The sequence below is a fragment of the Tursiops truncatus genome, chromosome 5 (assembly GCF_011762595.2).
Source record: "Tursiops truncatus isolate mTurTru1 chromosome 5, mTurTru1.mat.Y, whole genome shotgun sequence".
NCBI classification, from domain to species: domain Eukaryota; kingdom Metazoa; phylum Chordata; class Mammalia; order Artiodactyla; family Delphinidae; genus Tursiops; species Tursiops truncatus.
In genome coordinates this window covers 13,195,220-13,218,020 of record NC_047038.1, presented here as the reverse complement: position 1 = coordinate 13,218,020, position 22,801 = coordinate 13,195,220, and the positions used below count along the sequence as shown (strand labels likewise).

General features: G+C 38.9%; 1 protein-coding gene and 1 long non-coding RNA gene across 7 annotated transcripts in view; one reads left to right on the top strand and one right to left on the bottom strand.

Annotated features, from left to right (window-relative positions):
- Positions 1-22,801, bottom strand: part of SCLT1 (sodium channel and clathrin linker 1) — a 282,762-nt gene that overhangs the window by 62,475 nt on the left and 197,486 nt on the right. For 4 of the 6 annotated variants that reach the window (XM_073804837.1, XM_073804838.1, XM_019927932.3 and 1 more), the window contains one exon: positions 22,584-22,780. In XM_073804837.1, coding sequence (XP_073660938.1) covers positions 22,584-22,780 — 197 coding nt within the window. Of the gene's footprint in view, positions 1-21,487; positions 21,608-22,583; positions 22,781-22,801 lie in introns of those variants that run through there. The other 2 variants (XM_073804839.1, XM_073804840.1) reach the window with 2 other exon arrangements.
- Positions 226-22,778, top strand: LOC141278741 (uncharacterized). The gene is made up of 3 exons (XR_012331864.1): positions 226-359; positions 2,774-2,938; positions 22,650-22,778. It is a non-coding gene; the product is annotated as an uncharacterized lncRNA (long non-coding RNA).

Below are 22,801 nucleotides of genomic sequence, written 5' to 3'. Positions count from 1 at the left end.
TTCTTCTCACCTTGAATATGGGCTGGACATAGACTTGCTTCTAATGAACATGATAAAGTGGAAGTGACATGTGACTTCAGATACTACATCATAAAAGGCATTATGATTTCTTCCTTCTTCTCTCTTTTGGATTGTTTGCCAAGGGGGAAGACAATTCCATGTCATTAGGATACTTTTGCTTCTCTGTGAAGAGGCTACGTGGCACTGAACTGAGGTGTGGCCACAACCCACTAGGAACTTAGGTCTCCTGCCAACAGCCATGTGGGTGGGCTTGGAAGTGGATTGTCCAGCTCCCATCAAATCTTCACATCACATCTTAATTATAACTTCATGAGAGAACTTGAACCAGAATCACCCAGGTGAGCTACTCCCAAATTCCCTGACTCATGACATTATGAAAGAATAAATGCTGTTTTTAAGCAACTAAATTTTAGGGGAATTTGTTGCATAGCAATAGATAACCAATGAAATTCTAGAGTCATGGCATTGGGAGTGGAAAAATAGGAGACATTTCAAAAGAAGTATCAACAGTACCTGGATACTGAAAGAAAATGAAGACAAAGAATGAGTCACAGATGGCTAAAAGGTTTTATATCCAGGAGATTAGGGAAACAGTACCACCAATAACAGAGACAAGACCATTAGAAGTAGAAATCTATTTGGAAGATGTAATACTGTAAACTGGGTTTTGGAATGTAGAAATTAAGATAATAACAAGACAAATAGTAAATATCCTATAGATAGTTACAAAATTAGGACAAACATTAGGTAAGGTGTAGGGCTGGATGGGGTACAGTGGAGAATACAACGAAGAGGTGATAATTAATAGTATAAGAATAGATATCTTTTTAAAGAAAAGAATTTGAGATCAGAAGGTCTATGTTATTTCAAGTTTACGTGTGAGTACCTAAAAATAGAGAAAAAAGTAAAAGAAAAATTATTGAAGCAGTCAGATAAAATAAGGTGGATTATTTAAAAACACAGGGAAGAAGAGCAAAAAAGAAAAACTATTTTCACTTCAAAGACCAGCATAGGCATATGAAACTATTAAACAAGAGGAGAGAGAGAGAAAGGGAGGGAGCTAATCAGTTTGTTTCTTTATTTTGGGGACAGAAGTCATGTTTTTCCCAAATGAGCCACATTTAAAGCTTCAGGAGATTAGTAATTCATTAATGAAACTGATAATGGAAGTCCTGAACAGAGAAGATGAAATCAAAATAATATCTATGGGAATAGTAATGCCATAATATAATCAAACAAGAATTCCCTTTTGTGATATTTCTTTCTTAGATTTCAGCATTCAATTATCTTTAGTGTCAAGACCTGTTTTCACCTTAAAACCCCTCCATCAAGCGTAAACATATTTCATTTATGTAAACATTTGTCATTACAGAATTTATAAACCAGGAATCACTAAAGATGTCATTTACTATTAATATTTGATTACTAATACTTTTATGTTCCAGTAAATATGTTCCTCCAAAATTACCATTCACTGCTGAGCTTTGGATCTTTTCTTCTGCAGTGTATTTCCCACCTTCAATGCTCAAGCCAGATCAACATTTATTCCTAAAATCTATTACATCTCTCAATATTTGAAAACTGGGTTTGAGTAATCAAAGAAGCCTTTTATTATCTTGACTTAGCTCATTACAAAGAGTTCTACCAAAAGATGAATAACTTTACCAATCTAGCATCACCTTGTTAATATTATCAGTAGGTACTAAAGGTCTTGAGTGATTATATAAAATAACCACAGTTACCAGTTTCATATTTTGAGATTTACTCACATATTTTCACTAATAAAGTATTTTATCCAACTTTTTCTTTTTTTTACAATTATAGCCGAACTGGTTGGTTTAATGTCACTGGTATGTTCTTTTATATTCCTCTAAGTTGTCTGAAGTCTACTCTTCTTTCTCATCTTTGCTCTCTAGTTTGATCTTTTTTGTTTTTTAAATAAATTTATTTATTTTTGGCTGTGTTGGGTCTTCATTGCTGTGCACAGGCTTTCTCTAGTTGTGACGAGCTACTCTTTGTTGCAGTGCGCGGGCTTCTCACTGCAGTGGCTTCTCTTGTTGCGGGGCACAGGTTCTAAGAGCACGGGCTTCAGTAGTTGTGGCTCACAGGCTCTAGAGCGTAGGCTCGATAGTTGTGGCTCACGGGCTTAGTTGCTCTGCAGAATGTAGATCTTCCCAGACCAGGGCTTAAACCCATGTTCCCTGCATTGGCAGGCGGATTCTTAACCACTGCACCAACAGGGAAGTCCCCAGTTTGATCTTTTGTATGTGTCACACGTAGGAACACTTACATTCTGTGCCCATGCCAGATCTCTGCCTCAGTTTATGTTTTGGAGGAAAATAATTCATGAGATTCATTGATTTGTCTATAATTGAAAACACAGCTACACAAATTTTCCTTCACTGAACACTTATATTAGAGGTTACTTTAAAAGCATGAAACATCTTAGAACATTTAAAATAATTTTAGTTATATGAATTTAATTTATAGGGTTTATGTTGTACAAATGAAGGTGCTTATTAGTCAAATATATTTAATCCTACATGTTAAAATATATATGTACAGAATCTAAGATGTATATAACTTAAAATCTAGAATATCTATAATTTTTGAAGATATTATTTGATTTCTCTGAACTAATAATACCCTCCAAAATATGGATAATCTCACAACTCACAGGCTCTTATGTAGTAATGAGATAACTCATGAGAATCATGTGAAAATGCCTTGATAATAAAATACATATATATAGGAGTCAAGATGGCAGAGGAGGAGGAGGAGGACATGGAGTTCATCTCTCCCCACAAACGCATCAAGAACACATCTACGAATGGAACAGTTCTCACAGAGCACCTGCTGAACACTAGCAGAGGACCTCGGACACCTAAAAGGACAAGAAAGATCCCCATGTAACCGGGTAGGACGAAAGAAAGAAAAAGGGATAAAAGGAAGAGGAGAGGAAGTGGGATGGGACCTGCACCCCTGGTGGGGAGCTGAAGGAGAGGAGAGGTTCCCACATCTGGGGAAACCCCCTCACTGGTGGGGAGATCAGCTGGGACCGAAGGGGAGCTTCGGGGGCTCGGAGGAGAGTGCAACAACCGGTCTATGCAGGCAGGACAGAGTGAGACTTACACAGATGGTCCTTACCACGGCCTTGTTCATCCCATCCTGAGACGTGTGTCTGCCGGTGCGCACAGGAGCTGGGTGTTGGAACATGGGGTTTGGAGAGCAAACCTGGGGAGGGGACTGCTGTCGGCTGGGAGGATACAGCCAGAAGGGATGGGAATGAGGAGCTCTGCAAATGGGAATGCTCATGGAGGAAACCCGGACCACCAGAGAAATGAAGCACCATCGCTGAGTGACACGCAAAGGGCGGGTCCACCACTGCAGCCTCTCTCCTCATGAGCCAGCCCCTTCCTCCCAGGTATTAGGGAGGGTACCTGCTGGAGTGGGCTCGCGCATCCCTGGCCGCCACCTCCTCCGGCCCCTCCCTGGCCGGGCAGCTTGCTTGCCTTGATTGCCACCACGGGCCCCTCCTGCCTAATGGGCTTGCATGTCTCAGTCACCACCCTGGCACCATCCCGCCTGCGAAGCCTCCATGCTGGCCGGGTGAAAGCAAAGCCTGAGAGTCACCAGGGCCAATTACTAGCATACTAGCAGATGCCCCAGGGAATATTAATTGGCGTGAGCTCTCCCAGAGATTCTCATTTCAGCACCAAGACCCGGCCCCTCCCAACAGCCTGCAGGCTTCAGTGCTAGAACTCCTTAGGCCAAACAGCCAGCAAGACAGGAACACAGCCCCATCCATCAACAGACAGGCTGCCAAAAGTTGTACTAGGCTCAGAGCCACCCCAAAATATACCCCTTGTGAGAGCCCTGCCCACCAGAAAGACAAGACCCACTGCTACCCACCAGAGGGCAGGCACCAGTCCCTCTCACCAGGAAGCCTGCATAAGCCCCTGGATCAACCTCACCCACCAGGGGACAGACACCAGAAGCAAGAGGAACTAAAATCCTGCAGCCTGCAGAAAGGAGAAAACAAACACAGTAAACTGGACAAAATGAGATGACAGAGAAATATGCTGCAGATGAAGGAGCAAGATAAAAACCTACAAGAACAACTAAATGAAGAGGAGACAGGCAATCTATCTGAAAAAGAGTTCATAGCAATGATAGTAAAGATGATCTAAAATCTCAGAAAAAGAATGGAGGCTCAGACCAAGAAGATAAAAGAAATGTTTGACAAAGAGATAGAAGATGTGAAGAACAAACAGACAGAGATGAACAACACAATAACTGAAATGAAAAACACACTGGAAGAAATCAATAACAGAGGCAGAAGAATGAATAAGTGAGCTGGAAACATAGTGGTGGAAATCACTGTCACAGTAGAACAGAATAAAGAAAAAAGAATGAAAAGAAATGAGGATTGTCTCAGAGACCTCTGGGACAACGTTAAACGCTTCAACATGTGCATTATAGGACTCCCAGAAGAAGAGAAAGAGAAAGGCCTGAGAAAGTATTTGAAGAGATATTTCTCTGACATGGGAAAGGAAATAGTCACTCAAGTCCAGGAAGCATAGAGAGTCCCATACAGGATAAATCCAAGGAGGAACACACCAAGATACATAATGATCAAACTGACAAAAATTAAATACAAAGAAAAAATATTAAAAGCAACAGGGGAAAAAGCAACAAATAACCTACAAGGGAATCCCCATAAGGTTATATGCTGATTTTTCAGCAGAAACTCTGTATGCCAGAGGGAGCGGTATGATATATTTAAAGTAATGAAAGGGAAAAACCTACAACCAAGAATACTCTACCCAGCAAGACTCATTCAGATTCGATGGAGAAGTCAAAAGCTTTACAGACAAGCAAAAACTAAGAGAATTCATCACCACCAAATAAGCTTTGAAACAAATGCTAAAGGGACTTCTCTAGGTGGGGGCAGTGGGAGAGGCTACAACTAGAAACAAGAAAATCACGTATGGGAAAGTTCACTGGTAAAGGTAAACATACAGTAAAAGTAAGAAATCATCCACACACAAATATGATATCAAAACCCACAACCATGAGGAGACTACAAATGCAGGAAATGGGAATTGCATTTGAAATTAAGAGACCAGCAACTTAAAACAACCTTGTATATATATATATAGGTTGCTATATCAAAACCTCATGGGAAGTGCAAACCAAAAAACTACAATAGATACACACACACAAAAGAAAAAGCAACCCCCACACAACACTAAAGATGGTCATAAAACCACAAGAGGAGAGAACAAAAGAGGAAGGGAAGAAAAAAGACCTACAAAAACAAACCAGAAACAATTAAGAAAATGGATTTAGGAACATACCTATTGATAATTACCTTAAATGTAAGTGGATTAAATGCTCCAACCAAAAGATATAGACTGGCTGAATGGATATAAAAATAAGTCCTGTATATACAAGAGACCCATTTCAGAACTACGGACACATATAGACTGTAAGTGAGCAGATGAGAAAAGATGTTCCATGCAAATGGAAAACAAAAGAAAGCCAGAGTAGCAATACTCATAGCAGACAAAAGAGACGTTAAAATAGACTGTTACAAGAGACAAGGAGGGACACTACATAGTCATCAAGGGATCAATCCAAGAAGAAGACATAACAATTATAAATATATATGCAACCAACACAGGAGCACCTCAATATATAAGGCAAATGCTAACAGCCATAAAAGGGGAAACTGACAGTAAAACACAGTGATAGTGGCAGACTTTAACATGCCACTTACAACCAACAGGCAGATCATCCAGAAAGAAAAGCAATAAGAAAACAGGAGTCTTAAATGAAACATTAGGCCAGATAGACTTATTGATATTTATAGAACATCCCCTCGGAAAGCAGCCGAAGACACTTTCTTCTCAAGTGCACATGGAACATTCTCCAGGATAGATCACATCTTGGCCCACAAATCAAGCCTCGGTAAATTTAAGAAATCATATCAAGCATCTTTTCCAACCACAATGCTATGAGATTATAAATCAATTACAGGGAAAAAAAACTGCAAAAAGCACAAACACATGGAGGCTAAATAATATGTTACTAAACAGCCAATGGATCACTGAAGAAATCAAAGAGGAAATCAAAAAATAACTAGAGGCAAATGACAATGGAAACACAATGACCCAAAACCTATGGGATGGAGCAAATGCAGTTCTAAGAGGCAAGTTTATAGCCATAAATGTTACCTCAGGAAACAAGAAAAATCTCACATAAACAACCTAACCTTACAACTAAAGCAACTAGACAAAGAAGACAAACAAAATCCAAAGTTAATAGAAGGAAAGAAATCATAAATATCAGAGCAGAAATAAATGAAAGAGAGATGAAGAAAGCAACAGAAAAGATCAATGAAACTAAAAGCTGGTTCTTTGAGAAGATAAACAAAATTGATAAACCTTTAGCCAGACTCATAAAGAAAAAAAAGGAGAGGACTCAAATAAGTAGAATTAGAAATGAAAAAGAAGTTACAACAGACACCACAGAAATACAAAGGATCATGAGAGACTACTACTAGCAACTATCATGCCAATAAAATGGACAACACAGAAGAAATGGATAAATTCTTAGTAAGGTACAATCTTCCAAGACTGAACCAAGAAGAAATAGAAAATATGAATGGACCAATCGCAAGTACTGAAATTGAAACTGTGATTAAAAAACTTCAAACAAACTAAAGCTCAGGACCAGATGGCTTCACAAGTGAATTCTATCAAACATTTAGAGAAGGGTTAACACCTATCTTTCCAAAAATTTGCAGAGGAAGGAACACTCCCAAGCTCCTTCTACGAGGCCACCATCACCCTGATACCAAACCCAGACAGAGATACCACAAAAAAAGAAAATTACAGGCCAATATCACTGATAAACATAGATGCAAAAATCCTCAACAAAATACTAGCAAACCGGATTCAACAGCACATTAAAAGGATTATACACCATGATCAAGTGGGATTTAGCCCAGGGATGCAAGTATTTTTCAATACATGAAAATCAATCATTGTGATACCCCACATTAAAAAACTGAAGAATAAAAACCATATGATCACAAAAATTAAAACCTCCGCCCAACCCCCATATGATCATCTCAATAAATGAAGAAAAAGCTTTTGACAAAATTCAACACCCACTTATGATAAAAACTCTCCAGAAAGTGGGCATAGAGGGAACCTACCTCAACACAAAAAAGGCCATATATGACAAACCCACAGAAAATATCATTCTCAATGGTGAAAAACTGAAAGCATTTCCTCTAAGATCAGGAACAAGACAAGGATGTCCACTCTCACCACTTTTATTCAACATAGTTTTGGAAGCCCTAGCCACAGCAATCAGAGAAGAAAAAGAAATAAAAGGAATCCAAATTGGAGAAAAAGAAGTAAAGCTGTCACTGTTTGCAGATGACATGGTACTATACATAGAAAATCCTAAAGATGCTACTAGAAAATTATTAACGCTCATCAGTGAATTTGGTAAAGTTGTAGGATACCAAATTAATGCACAGAAATCTCTTGCATTCCTATACACTAGCAATGAAATATCAGAAAGAGAAATTAAGGAAACAATCCCATTTATCATTGCATCAAAAAGAATAAAATACCTAGGAATAAAACTATCTAAAGAGGTAAAAGACCTGTACTCAGAAAACTATAAGACACTTATGAAAGAAATCAAAGATGACACAAACAGATGGAAAGATATACCATGCTTCTTAGATTGGAAGAATCAATACTGTCAAGATAACCATACTATCCAAAATATCTACAGATTGAATGCAATCTCTATCAAATTACCAATAGCTTTTTTCACTGAATTAGAACATAAAATTTTGCAATCTGTATGGACACACAAAAGACCCGGAATAGGGGCTTCCCTGGTGGTTGGGGGTCTGCCTGCCGATGCAGGGGACACAGGTTTGTGCCCCGGTCTGGGAGGATCCCGCATGCCGCAGAGCAGCTGGGCCCGTGAGCCATGGCCGCTGAGCCTGCGTGCCCGGAGCCTGTGCTCCGCAATGGCAGAGGCCCGCGGACCGCAAAAAAAAAAAAAAAAAAAAAAAAGACCCCGAATAGCCAAATCAATCTTGAGAAAGAAAAACGGAGCTGGAGGAATCAGGCTCCCTGACTTCAGGCTATACTACAAAGTTACAGTAATTAAAACAGTATGGTAGGGGCTTCCCTGGTAGCACAGTTGTTGAGAGTCTGCCTGCCAATGCAGGGGACGTGGGTTCATGCCCCAGTCCAGGAAGATCCCACATGCCACGGAGCGGCGGGGCCCGTGAGCCATGGCCGCTGAGCCTGCATGCCCAGAGCCTGTGCTCCGCAACAGGAGAGGCCACAGCAGTGGGAGGCCTGCGTGCTGCAAAACAAACAAACAAACAACAAAAAAAAACAGTATGGTACTGGCACAGAGACAGAAATATAGATCAGTGGAACAGGACAGAAAGCCCAGAGATAAACCCATGCACCTATGGTTGCCTAATCTATGACAAAGGAGGCAAGAATATACAATGGAGAAAAGACAATCTCTTCAATAAGTGGTGCTGGGGAAACTGGACAGTTACATGTAAAAGAATGAAATTAGAATGCTCCCTAACACCACACACAAAAATAAACTCAAAATGGGTTAAAGACCTAAATGTAAGACAAGACACTATAAAACTATTAGAGGATAACAGGAAGAACATTCTTTGACATAAATCACAGCAAGATATTTTTTGACCTACCTCCTAGAGTGATGAAAATAAAAACAAAAATAAAAAAATGGGACCTAATGAAACTTAAAAGGTTTTGCACAGCAAAGAAAACCCATAAACAAAATGAAAAGACAGCCCTCAGAATGGGAGAAAATATTTGCAAATGAAGTAACTGACAAGGGATTAATCTCCAAAATATACAAACAGCTCAGGCAGCTCAATATCAAAAAAACAAACAACCCAATCAAAAAATGGGCAGAAGACCTAAATAGACATTTCTCCAAAGAAGACATACAGTTGGCAAAGAGGCACATGAAAAGATGCTCAACGTCACTAATTATTAGAGAAATGTAGATCAAAACTACAATGAGCTATCACCTCACACTGGTTAGAATGGCCGTCATCAAAAAATCTACAAACAATAAATGCTGGAGGGCTTCCCTGGTGGCGCAGTGGTTGCAAGTCCGCCTGCCAATGCCGGGGACACAGGTTTGTGCCCCCGTCTGGGAAGATCCCATGTGCCGCGGAGCGGCTGGGCCTGTGAGCCATGGCCACTGAGCCTGCGAGCCATGGCCGCTGAGCCTGCGCGTCCGGAGCCTGTGCTCCACAATAGGAGAGGCCACAATGGTGAGAGGCCTGCGTACCGCAAAAAAAAATAAAAATAAAAAATAAAATAAATAAATAAATAAATGCTGGAGAGGGTGTGGAGAAAAGGCTACACTGTTAGTGGGAATGTAAATTGGTACTATGGAGAACAGTATGGAGGTTCCTTAAAAAACTAAAAATAGAGCAACCATATGATCCAGCAATGCCACTCCTATATATCTGGAGATATATCTGGAGAAAACCATAATTCGAAAATATATATGCACCTCAATGTTCACTGCAGCACTATTTACAATAGCCAAGACGTGGAAGCAACCTAAATGTCCACTGACAGAGGAATCGTTAAAAAAGAGGTGGTACATATATACAATGGAATATTACTCAGCTATAAAAAGGAAGAAAATAATGCCATCTGCAGTGACATGGATGGACTTAAACATTGTCATACTGAATGAAGTCAGACAGAGAAAGACAAATATCATATGAAATTGCTTATATGTGGAATCTAAAAAAATGGTACAAATAAACTTATTTACAAAAAAGAAAGAGTTACAGTTCTAGAAAACAAACTTATGGTTACCAGGGGGGAGGGATAAGTTGGGAGATTGGTATTGACATATACACACTACTATATATAAAATAGATAACTAATTAAGAAGCTACTGTATAGCACAGGTAACTCTACTCAATACTCTGTAATGACGTATATGGGAAAAGCATCTAAAAAAGAGTGGATATATGTATATGTATAACTGATTTACTTTACTTTATATCAGAAATGAATACAACACTGTAGATCAACTATACTCCAATAAAAAATAAAAAGAAATACATGTATAACTGGGATAAAATTACTTTTCAAAAAATCAAGTCGTACTCCTGAAGTCATAAACTGTAAAGAGCATTAATAATCTTTCTAGCCCAGACTACAAGCAGCAGACAGAGTAGTATTAAAACTATTTTGATAGACTCAAGGCAGTTAAATTCAACATTCTATGTGTTTCCTTTTGGCAAGGCACTTTGCTCAATACTTCAGGGAATACAAACAAAAATAAAACACACTCAGTATCAATAATCTACTGGGAGTGATCAGTTGGTGTGCACAAATTACATATACAATATAGCAAAATCCAAGCATCCAAGAAAAATATTTTATGGGTTTAGAGTAGGATAGAGTTTATAATGTTTATAAATATTTTTCAGTAAAACATATGAATAGGCACAATTAAGGAAATGTTTCTGTGTATCTATATACATGTGTATATGTGTGTGGGCACACGTAGATACACTTGTATCATAAATCGCTTCCTATCATTTCATGTCAGGTTTTTTTACAGAAGTGTACGCATATAACTTAGAAAAAGACTGTTTTCAGAGTTCTTTTGAATTTGGAATTGCAGATAATGAATTGTAGACTTGTATAAACTTTCTAAAGTCTGGAGTTTCCTCATGTATGACAAGGGAGTGTGACAGTTAATTTTATGTGTCACCTTGGCTGGGCCGTGGTGCCCAGATTTGGTTAAACATTATTCTGGATGTTTCTATGACAGTGTTTCTGGATGAGATTTACATTTAAGTCATTGGACTTTAAGTAAAGCAGAATGCCCTTCATAATGTGGGTGGGCCTCATATAATCAGTTGATGGCCTGAATAGAACAAAAAGCTGACTTGCCCCAAGCAAGAGGGAACTCTGCAGTAGACAACGTTTGGATTGAACAGTAACACTGGCTTTTCATGTCTCCAGCACGAATGCCTGTGGGTTTGAAATGCAACTCCTTAAATCTCTAGCCTGCCAGTCTTCTCCATCAGAGTTTGGACTCACCAAGCCTCTATAATCAGTTGAGCCAATTCCTTAAAATAAACTCTTTTATAGACACAGACACACACACACACACACACACACACACACACACACACACCCCCTATTGGTTCTGTTTCTCTGAGAAACCCTAATACAGGGGGTATAATAGCATTTATTTCATAAAGTTTTTGAGATGATTAAAGGAGTACGTAAAGTGGCAAAGAATGTGTATTCAAGAAATTACAGCTATCATAAATATACTCTTTAGATTGATGTTAAGTCTACATTATTTTATATGGCTTTGTTTTTCCTTATGTAAGCATTGTGAACTGCCCAACATCAGGAATTACATTATGACAAACACATGGTGGTAGCTTTCGACTGCATCAACTTAGTTAAGCTGGAATTATGTTTTTCCAGGATTCCTTTCCCTGCCTGGTCCTAGGCTGGTGTTGACCATAAGAGAAATGTGTGCAGTAGGCTGTGAAGCTGGCGGGCACCTGGCACTGTGGCAACTCATGCACAGTTGCTGGTATGTTAGGTCACTATGTCGGTGTGGGGCACCACCAGAACCCACAGCAATTCCATCTTCTGCCTCTTGGCAGATGTCCTCTTTTGGCCTCTTGGGTCATATACAGATCCAGGGTGAAGGGCAACAGCTTCTCCTGCAGATCATCCATGAAAGTGGTTGCAGGTAGATGTGGTGAAAGACAGGTGAAAATAGGGTTCTTGTTTGTCCTTGTGAGTGCTCTCATCTCCATCCAGGTTTCCTTCACAACCGCTGATTTAGCTGACACACAGTGACTTCAGGCTTAGCATGAGATGCAGACAACAATGACATTGCATTGGTTTCTCTACCAGTGCCACTGTGTAAGGCCTAATTTCCAAAATAAATCCCATATTCTATATCACCCGGAGTAGCTCTGTTTCCCTGAATAAAACCTGATACATAGAGGAACTGGTACCAGAAGAAGTTCCAGAGGAATATAACCTTATGAATGGGTACTCTAACTGGTCGTGAGTTATCTAAAATTGGTTCTATGCTTTGATTAAATTTAAAGGCCAGTGGTAAAGGGGACACTGGTAATCCATGGTATGCAAAGGTAAAAGAGTTACTTAAATTATTACCTATATAATCGAGTGCCTGTACAACATATGGTTTTGAGTGACCAAATAATTAATGACATAGAATAGATTAGTGAATGAAGAGTATAATGCAGCTTTTAGGTACAATGGAGAACTTTGAAAATAAAAATAAAGAGGTCAGAGTTTTCAATTATGAGCTCAAAGTCTAGATTAGGGGCCTGAAATCTACCATGACTACCCTAAAAGAAACCCTTATCTCCACTGGCTGCAAGGCTGAGTTTTCTGATAATCAAATCCAAAGTCTAATTCCATGGATGGCTGAACTACACCACAGCCTGAATTCCCAACCTTGTAGGGTCTTTTCACCCCTACAAATTGAAATGGGGACATGTGAACAGATAGACTCCAATGAAGCTGGAGCCTTGAACCCTTAAATTCTGCAATGCCTCCTTTGCCAGTAGAAGCAGTCCTTCTACTGTTTGGAAAGGTAAGTCTCCTTTGCCTGAAACGTGGCCTCACCTGAGAGGGTTGCCTTGCAAGGAATAGGTGACTCCCTTCACGATTTACCTTACCATCATCCATTGCTTCTGCATCTGTAGCCAGACTGAAGTCTAATAAGCTCTAGGAAATGAGGTACAAAACAAGACCTGTGAGGAGGCAGAATGCACTAAAATAATTATGATTCTGCCAATTTTACACATAGAGAGTATGTGTGAGAATAGATCCTAAGGGTGTTAGATTACAGCAGAAAGAATAAAACATTGGATTAAGCCACATTTACCAATATGGGCTCACAAAGCAGATATTCTAGAACCAATGAATTAGCTTGAGTATTTTGGTTTGCTTGGTCGGTTGAACAAAATCTGGATTCAAAGGTGACCTATACTGAACACTGAAATGTAAGAAGCTCCTTGTTATAGAGTAGAGCAGGGTTTCTCAACCTTGGCACTACTGACACCATTGGCTGGAAAATTCTTTGCTGTGCAGCGCTGTCCTGAGCATTGCACGATGTTTAACAGCATCCCTGTCCCCTATACACTAGATGCCAATAGCATCCCTGAATGTGTCTGGATATTTTCAAGACAAGTGCTCCAGGGAGGGGAGGAGGACAAAAATCATCCCCACTTGAGAATCACTGGTGTCGAGGAAGTTATCAAAAGTTAGGGAGACTGGAAAGCTAGGGTAGGCTTTTTAAATGTTAAAACCAATTCATCCATCTTTCAACTATGTCCCCCAGGAGGGTCCAGAGGACATTTCCTTCACCAAGACTATGAGAAATATAGTCACAACAGTTGCCCCAGTATCCCTGAAGAGCTCTGTAGTGGTTATTCTCTGTTGGACTGAAATGACAGTGGGAATTGCTACCATGGAACTGGGCTTCCTGAAGTTAAAGAAAATGATACAATTCTCAACAGCAAGGGTGATGTACTGACATTAAATCTCCAAAGAAAATGCAGTCATCATTACTGGAATGGCAGTAGAGTTGAAGTAGTAATCAGTAGAGTCTGATTTACAGAGATCTTTGGGGCTTGATAATTTTATCACTGTCACCCTAGAACTGAAATAGATGGGCACTCTACTAAAGTCTTATTTGATTTGCAGAAATAGAAAAGCTCTAGGTCTTGTGAATAGCAGTCTTGAATCATTGTAAGACAGTGCCATGACCCTTTAACCAATTCTCAAACTTGAATCAGTTCACAGACTCAGAGCTCTTGAATGAAGGAAGGAGCTGTAGGTTCCTTTGAACCTTTTATAAATCCATATATACTTCCTCCTGGCCTTCCCCTAAGAAGGACCTGTGAAGAGCAGGCAGGGTAACCATGCAATGGGGAAGGGGAAATTCAAACACTTTCAGGATTACTGGACACTTGCTGAAATGACAAATTCCTGGAGACCCCAAATACCACTGTGGTCCACCAACCAGAGAGGTTAATGTAGGTCAGGTCATCAAAGGAGTTTTGGCTTGAGTTGTCTCACAGTGGACCCAGGGTGTCCATAATCCTACCCTGTGGTTATCTCCCCGGTTCTGAGATGCATAACTGGAAGAGACATATTGAGCAATTAACTGGCAAAATCTCTATGTTGGTTCCCTAACCAGTGAAGTAAGGGCTATTATGATAGGAAAGTCCAAGCAGCATTTGGAGAAGTATAGTGAGTACAGGAAGAGTAGAATAAATGCTGGATTTTTTGGTTTATCTTCTTTTCAGAAAGAGTTGTTTCTATAACGTCTTCCAAAGGTAACCAAAGAATTTTTTCTTTATGTAATATCATTCTGAAGTCACAGACTTTTAATATACTTGGTATGTTGCAATTTACTGCAGATATTCTTTGTGATGCTCAAACTGTCACCACATGGGTCAGTGGGAGCTTCCTCAAGTTGGCTTCTGGGTCCTTTTAATCTTGATACCTTCCTAGCCTTTTGCTACCACAGGGTGTTTTCCAGGCTCATCTTGTACTTTCCTATACCCGATCTGTTATCAGTCATTCATCTAAGGAGTCCTGGTTTCTTTTAGGATACCTCATTGTATCTGAATACTGGTCACTGTATCTAGGTCCTTTTAGTGGACAAAGCTAGGAAATATATATTTTAAAGAGTGAAACACAGCATAAGTTCATATACTAATATTTCCAATTTCAAATTATAAGTTTTATTTAATTTCTTTGAGTTTTTTCTCCTTATGATGAAAATCTTGGTTCTTAAAGACATTTATATAATTACTCATTTGCTTTATCCTATAATTATAAGTTTCACAGTAATAATACCAATGTTATTGCTAACAAAGACTACTAAACACATTTTATATATTTTTTGCATTTCCTTTTACCCTTAGGATTAATCTCACTAGGGTATACAGTCTAATTACTGTTAAATGTCACATGAAATAACTCACCTGCGTAGTTAAGCCATCAACTTCCTACAGAATTGTTGATTTATTTAATTTTACTTTCAATTTTTAGGTATTGTTTTTAAAATTTGATTTAATTAAAAATAATTATACAGGGACTTCCCTGGTGCCGCAGTGGTTAAGAATCTGCCTGCCAATGCAGGGGACATGAGTTCTATCCCTGGTCCAGGAAGATCCCACATACCACGGAGCAACTAAGCCTGTGCACCTCAACTACTGAGCCTGCGCTCTAGAGCCCACGAGCCACAACTACTGAGCCCACACGCCATAAGTACTGAAGCCCACGCGCCCTAGAGCCCGCATGCTGCAACTACTGAAGTCCGTGCACCTAGAGCCTGTGCTCCGCAACAAGAGAAGCCATGGCAATGAGAAGCCCACGCGCCGCAACAAAGAGTAGCCCCAACTCGCCACAACTAGAGAAAGCCCGCGCACAGCAACGAAGACCCAATGCAGCCAAAAACAAATAAAAAACAAAAAAACATTATATAAACATTTATATAGTTTCAAAGTCAAGCCTACAAATCTATAAAACAAGGTTCATTTAAAGAAGTCTAGTCTTCATTCTTATCCTCTTCTCTCCACTCATGGAAAACCATTTAAATTATTTTTTGTCTTCTCTTTTTTAAAAAAGCAGAATGTGCGTGTATGTGTGAGTCTGTCTGTCTGAACGCTGTGTATATATAGCATGTTTGTATATATATGTACACACACACACTCAAATGCCTTCCCTGCCAATGGTAGAATACTATACACACTATATACTACTTTTTTTTTTTCACTTAATATGTTTTGGATACTCCTCCATGTGCTAGTATTTTGACTGGGGTTACACTGACTCTACACATAGTCAGGGTGGGGAGTGTTAACAAATTTATAATGCTGAGTATTCTGATCAATTAACATGATCTCTACTTACTTAGGTCTTCTTTAATTAGTTTTATTTTTTATTTTATTTTTTAAAATTCAAAAAAGTTTTTTTAAAATTACTTTTAATATCATAGTTTTCATGTAGAAGTCTTATACCTCATTTGTTAAATTTATTCGTGGGTATTTGATATATTTTGATGCATTGTAAATTTTACTATTTTTAAAGTTTTATTTTGAAATGTTTGTTGCTGCTATGTATGTAGAAACCCAATTGATTTTTGTATGTTCACCTAATACTCTGTCTATGAATTATTTTAGATTTTCTACATACACAGTTATGCTGTCTGTGAAGAATGACTGTTTACTTCCTTCCTTTCCTTACCTTTTATTTCTTTTTCTCGCCATAGTGCACTGATTAGGACTTCTGGTACAAATACTAACAGAAGTGGTAACAGTGGTCTTCTTTGTCATCTTCCCAATCTTCAAAGGAAAGTTATTAACACTTTATTTTATTTTGCTGTTAGGAATAATGTTTAGAATAGATGCCTTCATAAAATTAAGGAAATTCTATTCCTAGTTTGCTAAGAGATATATTGAAAATCATAAATGGAGAGATATTAAATTTTCTCAAATACTTTTTCTGTATCTATTGAGAAGAACTTATGATTTTTCTCTTTTAATTAATTAATAAGTTAATGTGGTAAATAACATCAATTTATTTTCTAATACTTTAATAGTTTTGCATTCCTGGGATACAGTCACACTGGTAATAATTTTTTTGTTAGTTATTTAATACTCTTAGTAGATGCTTCCTATAATTCATGTAACTTTTTTAGTCGTGGTAGAGGGCAGGTCCAAATTTCCTACTTCACCCTTAAATGGAAGCAAAACTTTTTCTTTTCTCTTAAATTTATTCTAACTACATTTTCATTCCAGCATTCCACCAAAACTGTTCTTACCATAATTAACAAGACAACCACAGAGTGCCAAACTGAAAGGTTCATTAGAAACTTCATTCTTAAAGGGCACACACAAAATCTTATGTGCACCAGGACCCGGGGCAAAAGCAGTAATTTGATAGAAGCCTGGGCCAGACTTACCTGTTCGTCTTGGAGAGTCTCCTGGAGAGGTAGGGATGGCTGTGACTCATCCTGGGGACAAAGACACTGGTGGCAGCCATATGTAGAAGCTATATACTGTGTGGACACTGATGCTTGTGGCTGCCGTCTCGAGATCCTCCCTCTAGCTCATTAGTGTCAAGACCTGGTACCACCAAACAGCCCGCAGTCACCAGTGTTGGGACACCTCAGGCCAAACGACTAACTGGGTGGAGACACAGCCCATCCATCAGCAGACAGGCTGCCTAAAGACTTCCTGAGTCCACAGTTGCGCCTAGACATGGCTCTGCCCACCAAAGGACCAAGACCCAGCTCCACCCACCACTGAGCAGGCACTGGCCCTGCCCTCCAGGAAGTCTGCACAAGCCTCTAAACCAGCATCACCCAGAGCGGGTAGACACCAGATGCAAGAAAACTATGATCCTGTAGCCTTCACACCCAGCCCATGCACAGCAGGCCAAGGCAAGCTTCGGAACACCACAATCCCCCATAACCAACTACGTCAGGAACCAGCCCCTGCTCACCAGCAATATGACACCAGCTCTGGGATCCTTCGGCCCTGCAGCCAGACTCCAGGACCTGGCTCTGCCTGCCACTGGTACAGCATTAACCCCAGGACCTGGCATCACCAACCAGTGGGCAAGCAACAGCCTGGAGTCTTCTAGACACTGACTCTGCCCACCAGCGAGCCAGCACTAGCCCAGAGCCCGCTAGGGTTCTGCAGTGAGCTGCTTCGTGACCAGGTCTCACTAACCAGTAGCCAGCAGCATCTGCACAAGGTAGGGCCTGGCAACCAACCAGGCTAGGGGACAACAAGCCTACCAGACTGCCCACATGGTCAGCCTGCCACAACACAAGGACACACACAGACCTCTTAGGGGGAACCCATAGAATGTATAGCTTGGGCGACAAGAGGGGAGTATGCTGCTGGGACACATAGGACATTTCCTACAAAAGGCCACTTCTCCAAGATTGAGAAGCATAACTAACCTACCACATACATAAAAGTACGAATAATATGAATAGCAACAGAGGAATATGTTGCAGACGAAGGAAGAGATAAAATCCTGGAAGAAGAAATAAGTAAAGTGGAGATAGGCAATTTACCCGAGAAAGAGTTCAAAGTAATGATCATAAAGATGATCAAAGAACTTGGGAGAAAAATGGATGCACAGAGCAAGAAGTTAGTAGTTTGTAACAAAGAGTTAGAAAATATGAGGAACAAACAACCAGAGATGAAGACTACAACAACTGAAATGAAAAATACACTATAAAGAATCAACAGGAGACTAAACGATGAAGAGCAACGGATCAGTGAGCTAGAAGACGGAGTAGTGGAAATCACTGCCACTGAACAGAAAAGGAAAAAAGAATGAAAACAAATGAGGACAGTTTAAGAGACCTCTGGGACAACGTTAAGCACAGTAATATCAGCATTTCAGGGGTCCCAAGAAGAAGAATAGTGAGAGAAAAGGCCTGAGAAAATATCAGAAGTCATAACAGATGAAAATTTCCCTAACCTGGGAAAGGAAACAGTCCCCCAAGTCCAGGAAGTGCAGAGAGTCCCAAAAAGGAACATACCAAGAACACTGTAATTAAAATGACAAGAATTTGGGCTTCCCTGGTGGCGCAGTGGTTGAGAGTCCGCCTGCCGATGCAGGGGACGTGGGTTCATGCCCCGGTCTGGGAGGATCCCACGTGCCGCGGAGCGGCTGGGCCTGTGAGCCATGGCTGCTGAGCCTGTGCGTCCGGAGCCTGTGCTCCGCAACGGGAGAGGCCACAACAGTGAGAGGCCCACATAATGCAAAAAAAAAAAAAAAAAAAAAAAAAAAAAAAAGACAAGAATTAAAGATAAAGAGAGAATATTAAAAGCAGCAAGAGAAAAGAAACAACATACAAGGGAATGCCCATAAGGCTATCAGCTGACTTTTCAGCAGAAACTCTGCAGGTGAGTAGGGCGTGGCACTATATATTTAAAGTGATGAAAGGAAAAAGCCTACAAACCAAGAATACCCAACAAGGCTCACCTTCAGATTGACAGAGAAATCAAAAGCTTTAAAGACAAACAAAAGATAAACTTCAGCACCACCAAACCAGCTTTCCAATAAATGTTAAAGGAACTTCTCTAGGAGAAAAAGAAAAGGCCACAGCTAGAAACAAGAAAATTACTGAATGGAAAACTCACCAGTAAAGGCAAACATACAGTAAAGGTTAGGAAATCATCCACACACAAAGCCAGTAGGAAGGTTAAAAGACAAAAGTCGTAAAATTATCTATATCCACAATAAGTAGTTAAGAGATACTCAAAAAAATTAGATGTAAAATATGACATCAAAAATAGTAATCATGAAGGGAAGACAGTACAAATGCAGGGTTTTAAAATGCATTCGAAATTAAGAGATTGGCAATGTAAAACAATGTAAAACTGCTTTATATATGAAGCAGTACCTATACTGCTTTACAAAAACCTCATGGTAACTGCAAAACAAAAATCTGTAACAGATATATACACAAAAAAGAAAAAGGAATCCAAACATAACACTAAAGATAGTAATAAAGTCACAAGAGAACAAAAGAAGAAAGGGAAAGAAAAGGCCTACAAAAATAAGCCCCAAACAATGAACAAAATGGCAATAAGAACATACATATCAATAATCACCTTATTGGTGATTGGTGAATGGACTAAATGTTCCAACCAAAAGACACACAGTGGCTGACGGGACACAAAAAAAGACCCGTATATATGCTGCCTACAAGAGACTCACTTCAGATCTAGAGACACGCACAAACTGAAAGTGAGGGGATGGAAAAAGGTATTCCATGCAAATGGAAATCAAGAAACCCAGAGTAGCAATACTTATATCAGATAAAATAGGCTTTAAAATAAAGACTGTTGGAAGAGACAAAGAAGGACAATACATAATGATCAAAGGATAAAATCAAGAAAAAGATACAACAACTGTAAATATATATGTACCCAACATAGGAGCACCTAAATACATAAGGCAAATATCAATGAACATAAAAGGAGAAATTGACAGTAATACAAAATAGTGGGGGACTTTGATACACCACTTACATCAATGGACAGATCATCCAGACATAAAATCAATAAGGAAATCCTTGCCTTAAAAGACACATCAGACCAAATGAACTTAATTGATATATATAGAGTATTCCACCTGAAAGCAGCAAAATACATTCTTTTCAAATGCAAATGGAACATTCTCCAGGATAGATCACATGCTAGACCAGAAAACAAGCCTTGATAAATTTAAGAAAATTGAAATCATATCAAGCATCTTTTCTGACCACAAAGCTATGAGACTAGAAATCAACTAACTACAAGGAAAAAACTGTAAAAAACACAAACATGTGCAGGCTAAACAATATGCTATTAAACAAGCAATGGATCATTGAAGAAATCAGAGAGGAAATAAAAAAGAGACAAATGAAAATGAAAACACAACAATCCAAAACTTATGGAACACAGCAAAACAAGGTCTAAGAGGGAAGTTTATAGTGATACAGCCTTACCTGACAGTTTTCCAAAGAGGAAATGCAGATTGCCAACAGGCACATGAAAAGATGTTCAACATCACTAATCATCAGGGAAATGCAGCTAAAAACTACAATGAAATATCACCTCATACGTGTCAGAATGGCTACTATCAAAAACAACACATATAACAAATGGTGGCAAGGATGTGGAGAAAAGGGAACCCTCATACATTGCTGGTGGGAATGTAAATTGGTGCACCCACTGTGAAAACAGTATGGAGGTTTCTCAAAAGCTAAAAATAGAACTACCATGGGACCTGGCAATTCCACCCTTGGGTACATATACGATAAAAAACTGCACCACTAATTCGAAAAGATACATGCACTCCAACGTTCATAGCAGCATTATTTACAATTGCTAAGACATGGAAGCAACCTAAGTGTCTATCAATAGATGAATGGATAAAAAAAGATGTGGAGTATATACACAATGGAATACTACTCAGCCATAAAAAAGAAACTAGTGAATATAACAAAAAAGAAGCAGGCTCACAGATATAGAAAACAAACTAGTGGTAACCAGTGGGGAGAGGGAAGGGGGGAGGGTCAGTATAGGCGTAGTGGATTAAGAGTTGCAAACTATTAGGTATAAAATAAGCAAAAGGATATATTGTACAACACAGGGAAAATAGCTAATATTTTATAATAACTATTATATAAATTAAATAAAACCTTTAAATATTGTGAATCACTATACTGTATACCTGTAACATATAATATTGTACAGCAAATATTCTTCAATTAAAAAAATAATAAAATGCAAAAAACCCCCACAAACCTTAATGGTTAGGACTACGTTGTCTTCACATGAGCTGCCTAAATTTGAAACCAGGATCTGTCACTTCGTTAGCTATGTGACCTTGAACAAGTTCCTTAACCTCCCTCGGCCTCGGTTTATCTGTAAAATGTAAACATCACCTATCTTTATCGCTTACTCTTTTTGAATTTTTATTTTTAACCATTCTGTCTTGATTCTTGTTTGTCTCAATATTTTTTCTCAGTCTCAGTGGAATTTTCATCTCTGCAAACTAATTTTCAGAAGTTAGTCCTTGGATAGCTTAATTTCCCTATCCAGACTTCGTTTCTATACCTTCTCATTCCATGACTTTAAAAATCATGTGTATGTTAGTGATTTCCAAATATACTGCTCCTGTTGCAATATTTTTCCTGAACTCCAAACTTATGTATCCAACTAACAAGTTGATATTCTGACTTAAATGCCTTTTACGTGGCTCATACTTAACACGGCCCAAAGCAAGCTTTTTAAAAAAATGATTTTCAGTCCTTCAAAACTTAATCCAAGTTACCATCATTTTTTACTTGGATTATTACAGTACTGGTTTGCCTTCTGTCTTCTTCTACCCTTGACCCTCTCCAGTCTATTCATCACACAGCAGTCAAAATGACCTGTTGAACAGTTAAGCCTGATTGTATCATTTTGCTAAAAGCTCTTCATAGCTTCCCATTTCATTCGTCATAAATGTTCAAGTTCTTTCTGCATGGGTCAGCAAATTCTTAAAGGGCCAGAGACAAATATTTTAGGCTTTGTAGGCCAAATAGATTTTGTTGCCACTACAGAACATTACTATGCTATATCTATATGCAAATAGTATTAAGATTCTAAACTGCTATGTCCAACAAAAATCATTGTATTTTCTGAAGTATGCATAAAATTTATAAAACAAACAGTATTAGTTTGGTTTATAATGCTTAATATTTTTCATAGTAGTTTAATAAATATTTGCTGAATAAAATATATAAGTACAAGGCCCAGATTTATACATTTTTACAAAAAAGATTATGGCAAGAACATTAAACTAAAAGTTAAATAATTTCTTCTGTAAAATGTATCAAACAATTAATAGTGGACTTACTTTAGACTACTGATTCTAATTTCCGCACTCTCAGTGAGTTTCTTCATTTCTTCTTTCCACCTACAGGCTGCCTTCTGCTGAGTTGCTAAGAGATGCCTCAGTTCAACCGTGGAATTTCGATTACTGTCTTCCATCTCTCTTAACTGAACTTCAAACCCATGTTCCTTTATTGAAAATTCATGCTCCATCGTACTGATCTAAGGAATAAAATGAACACA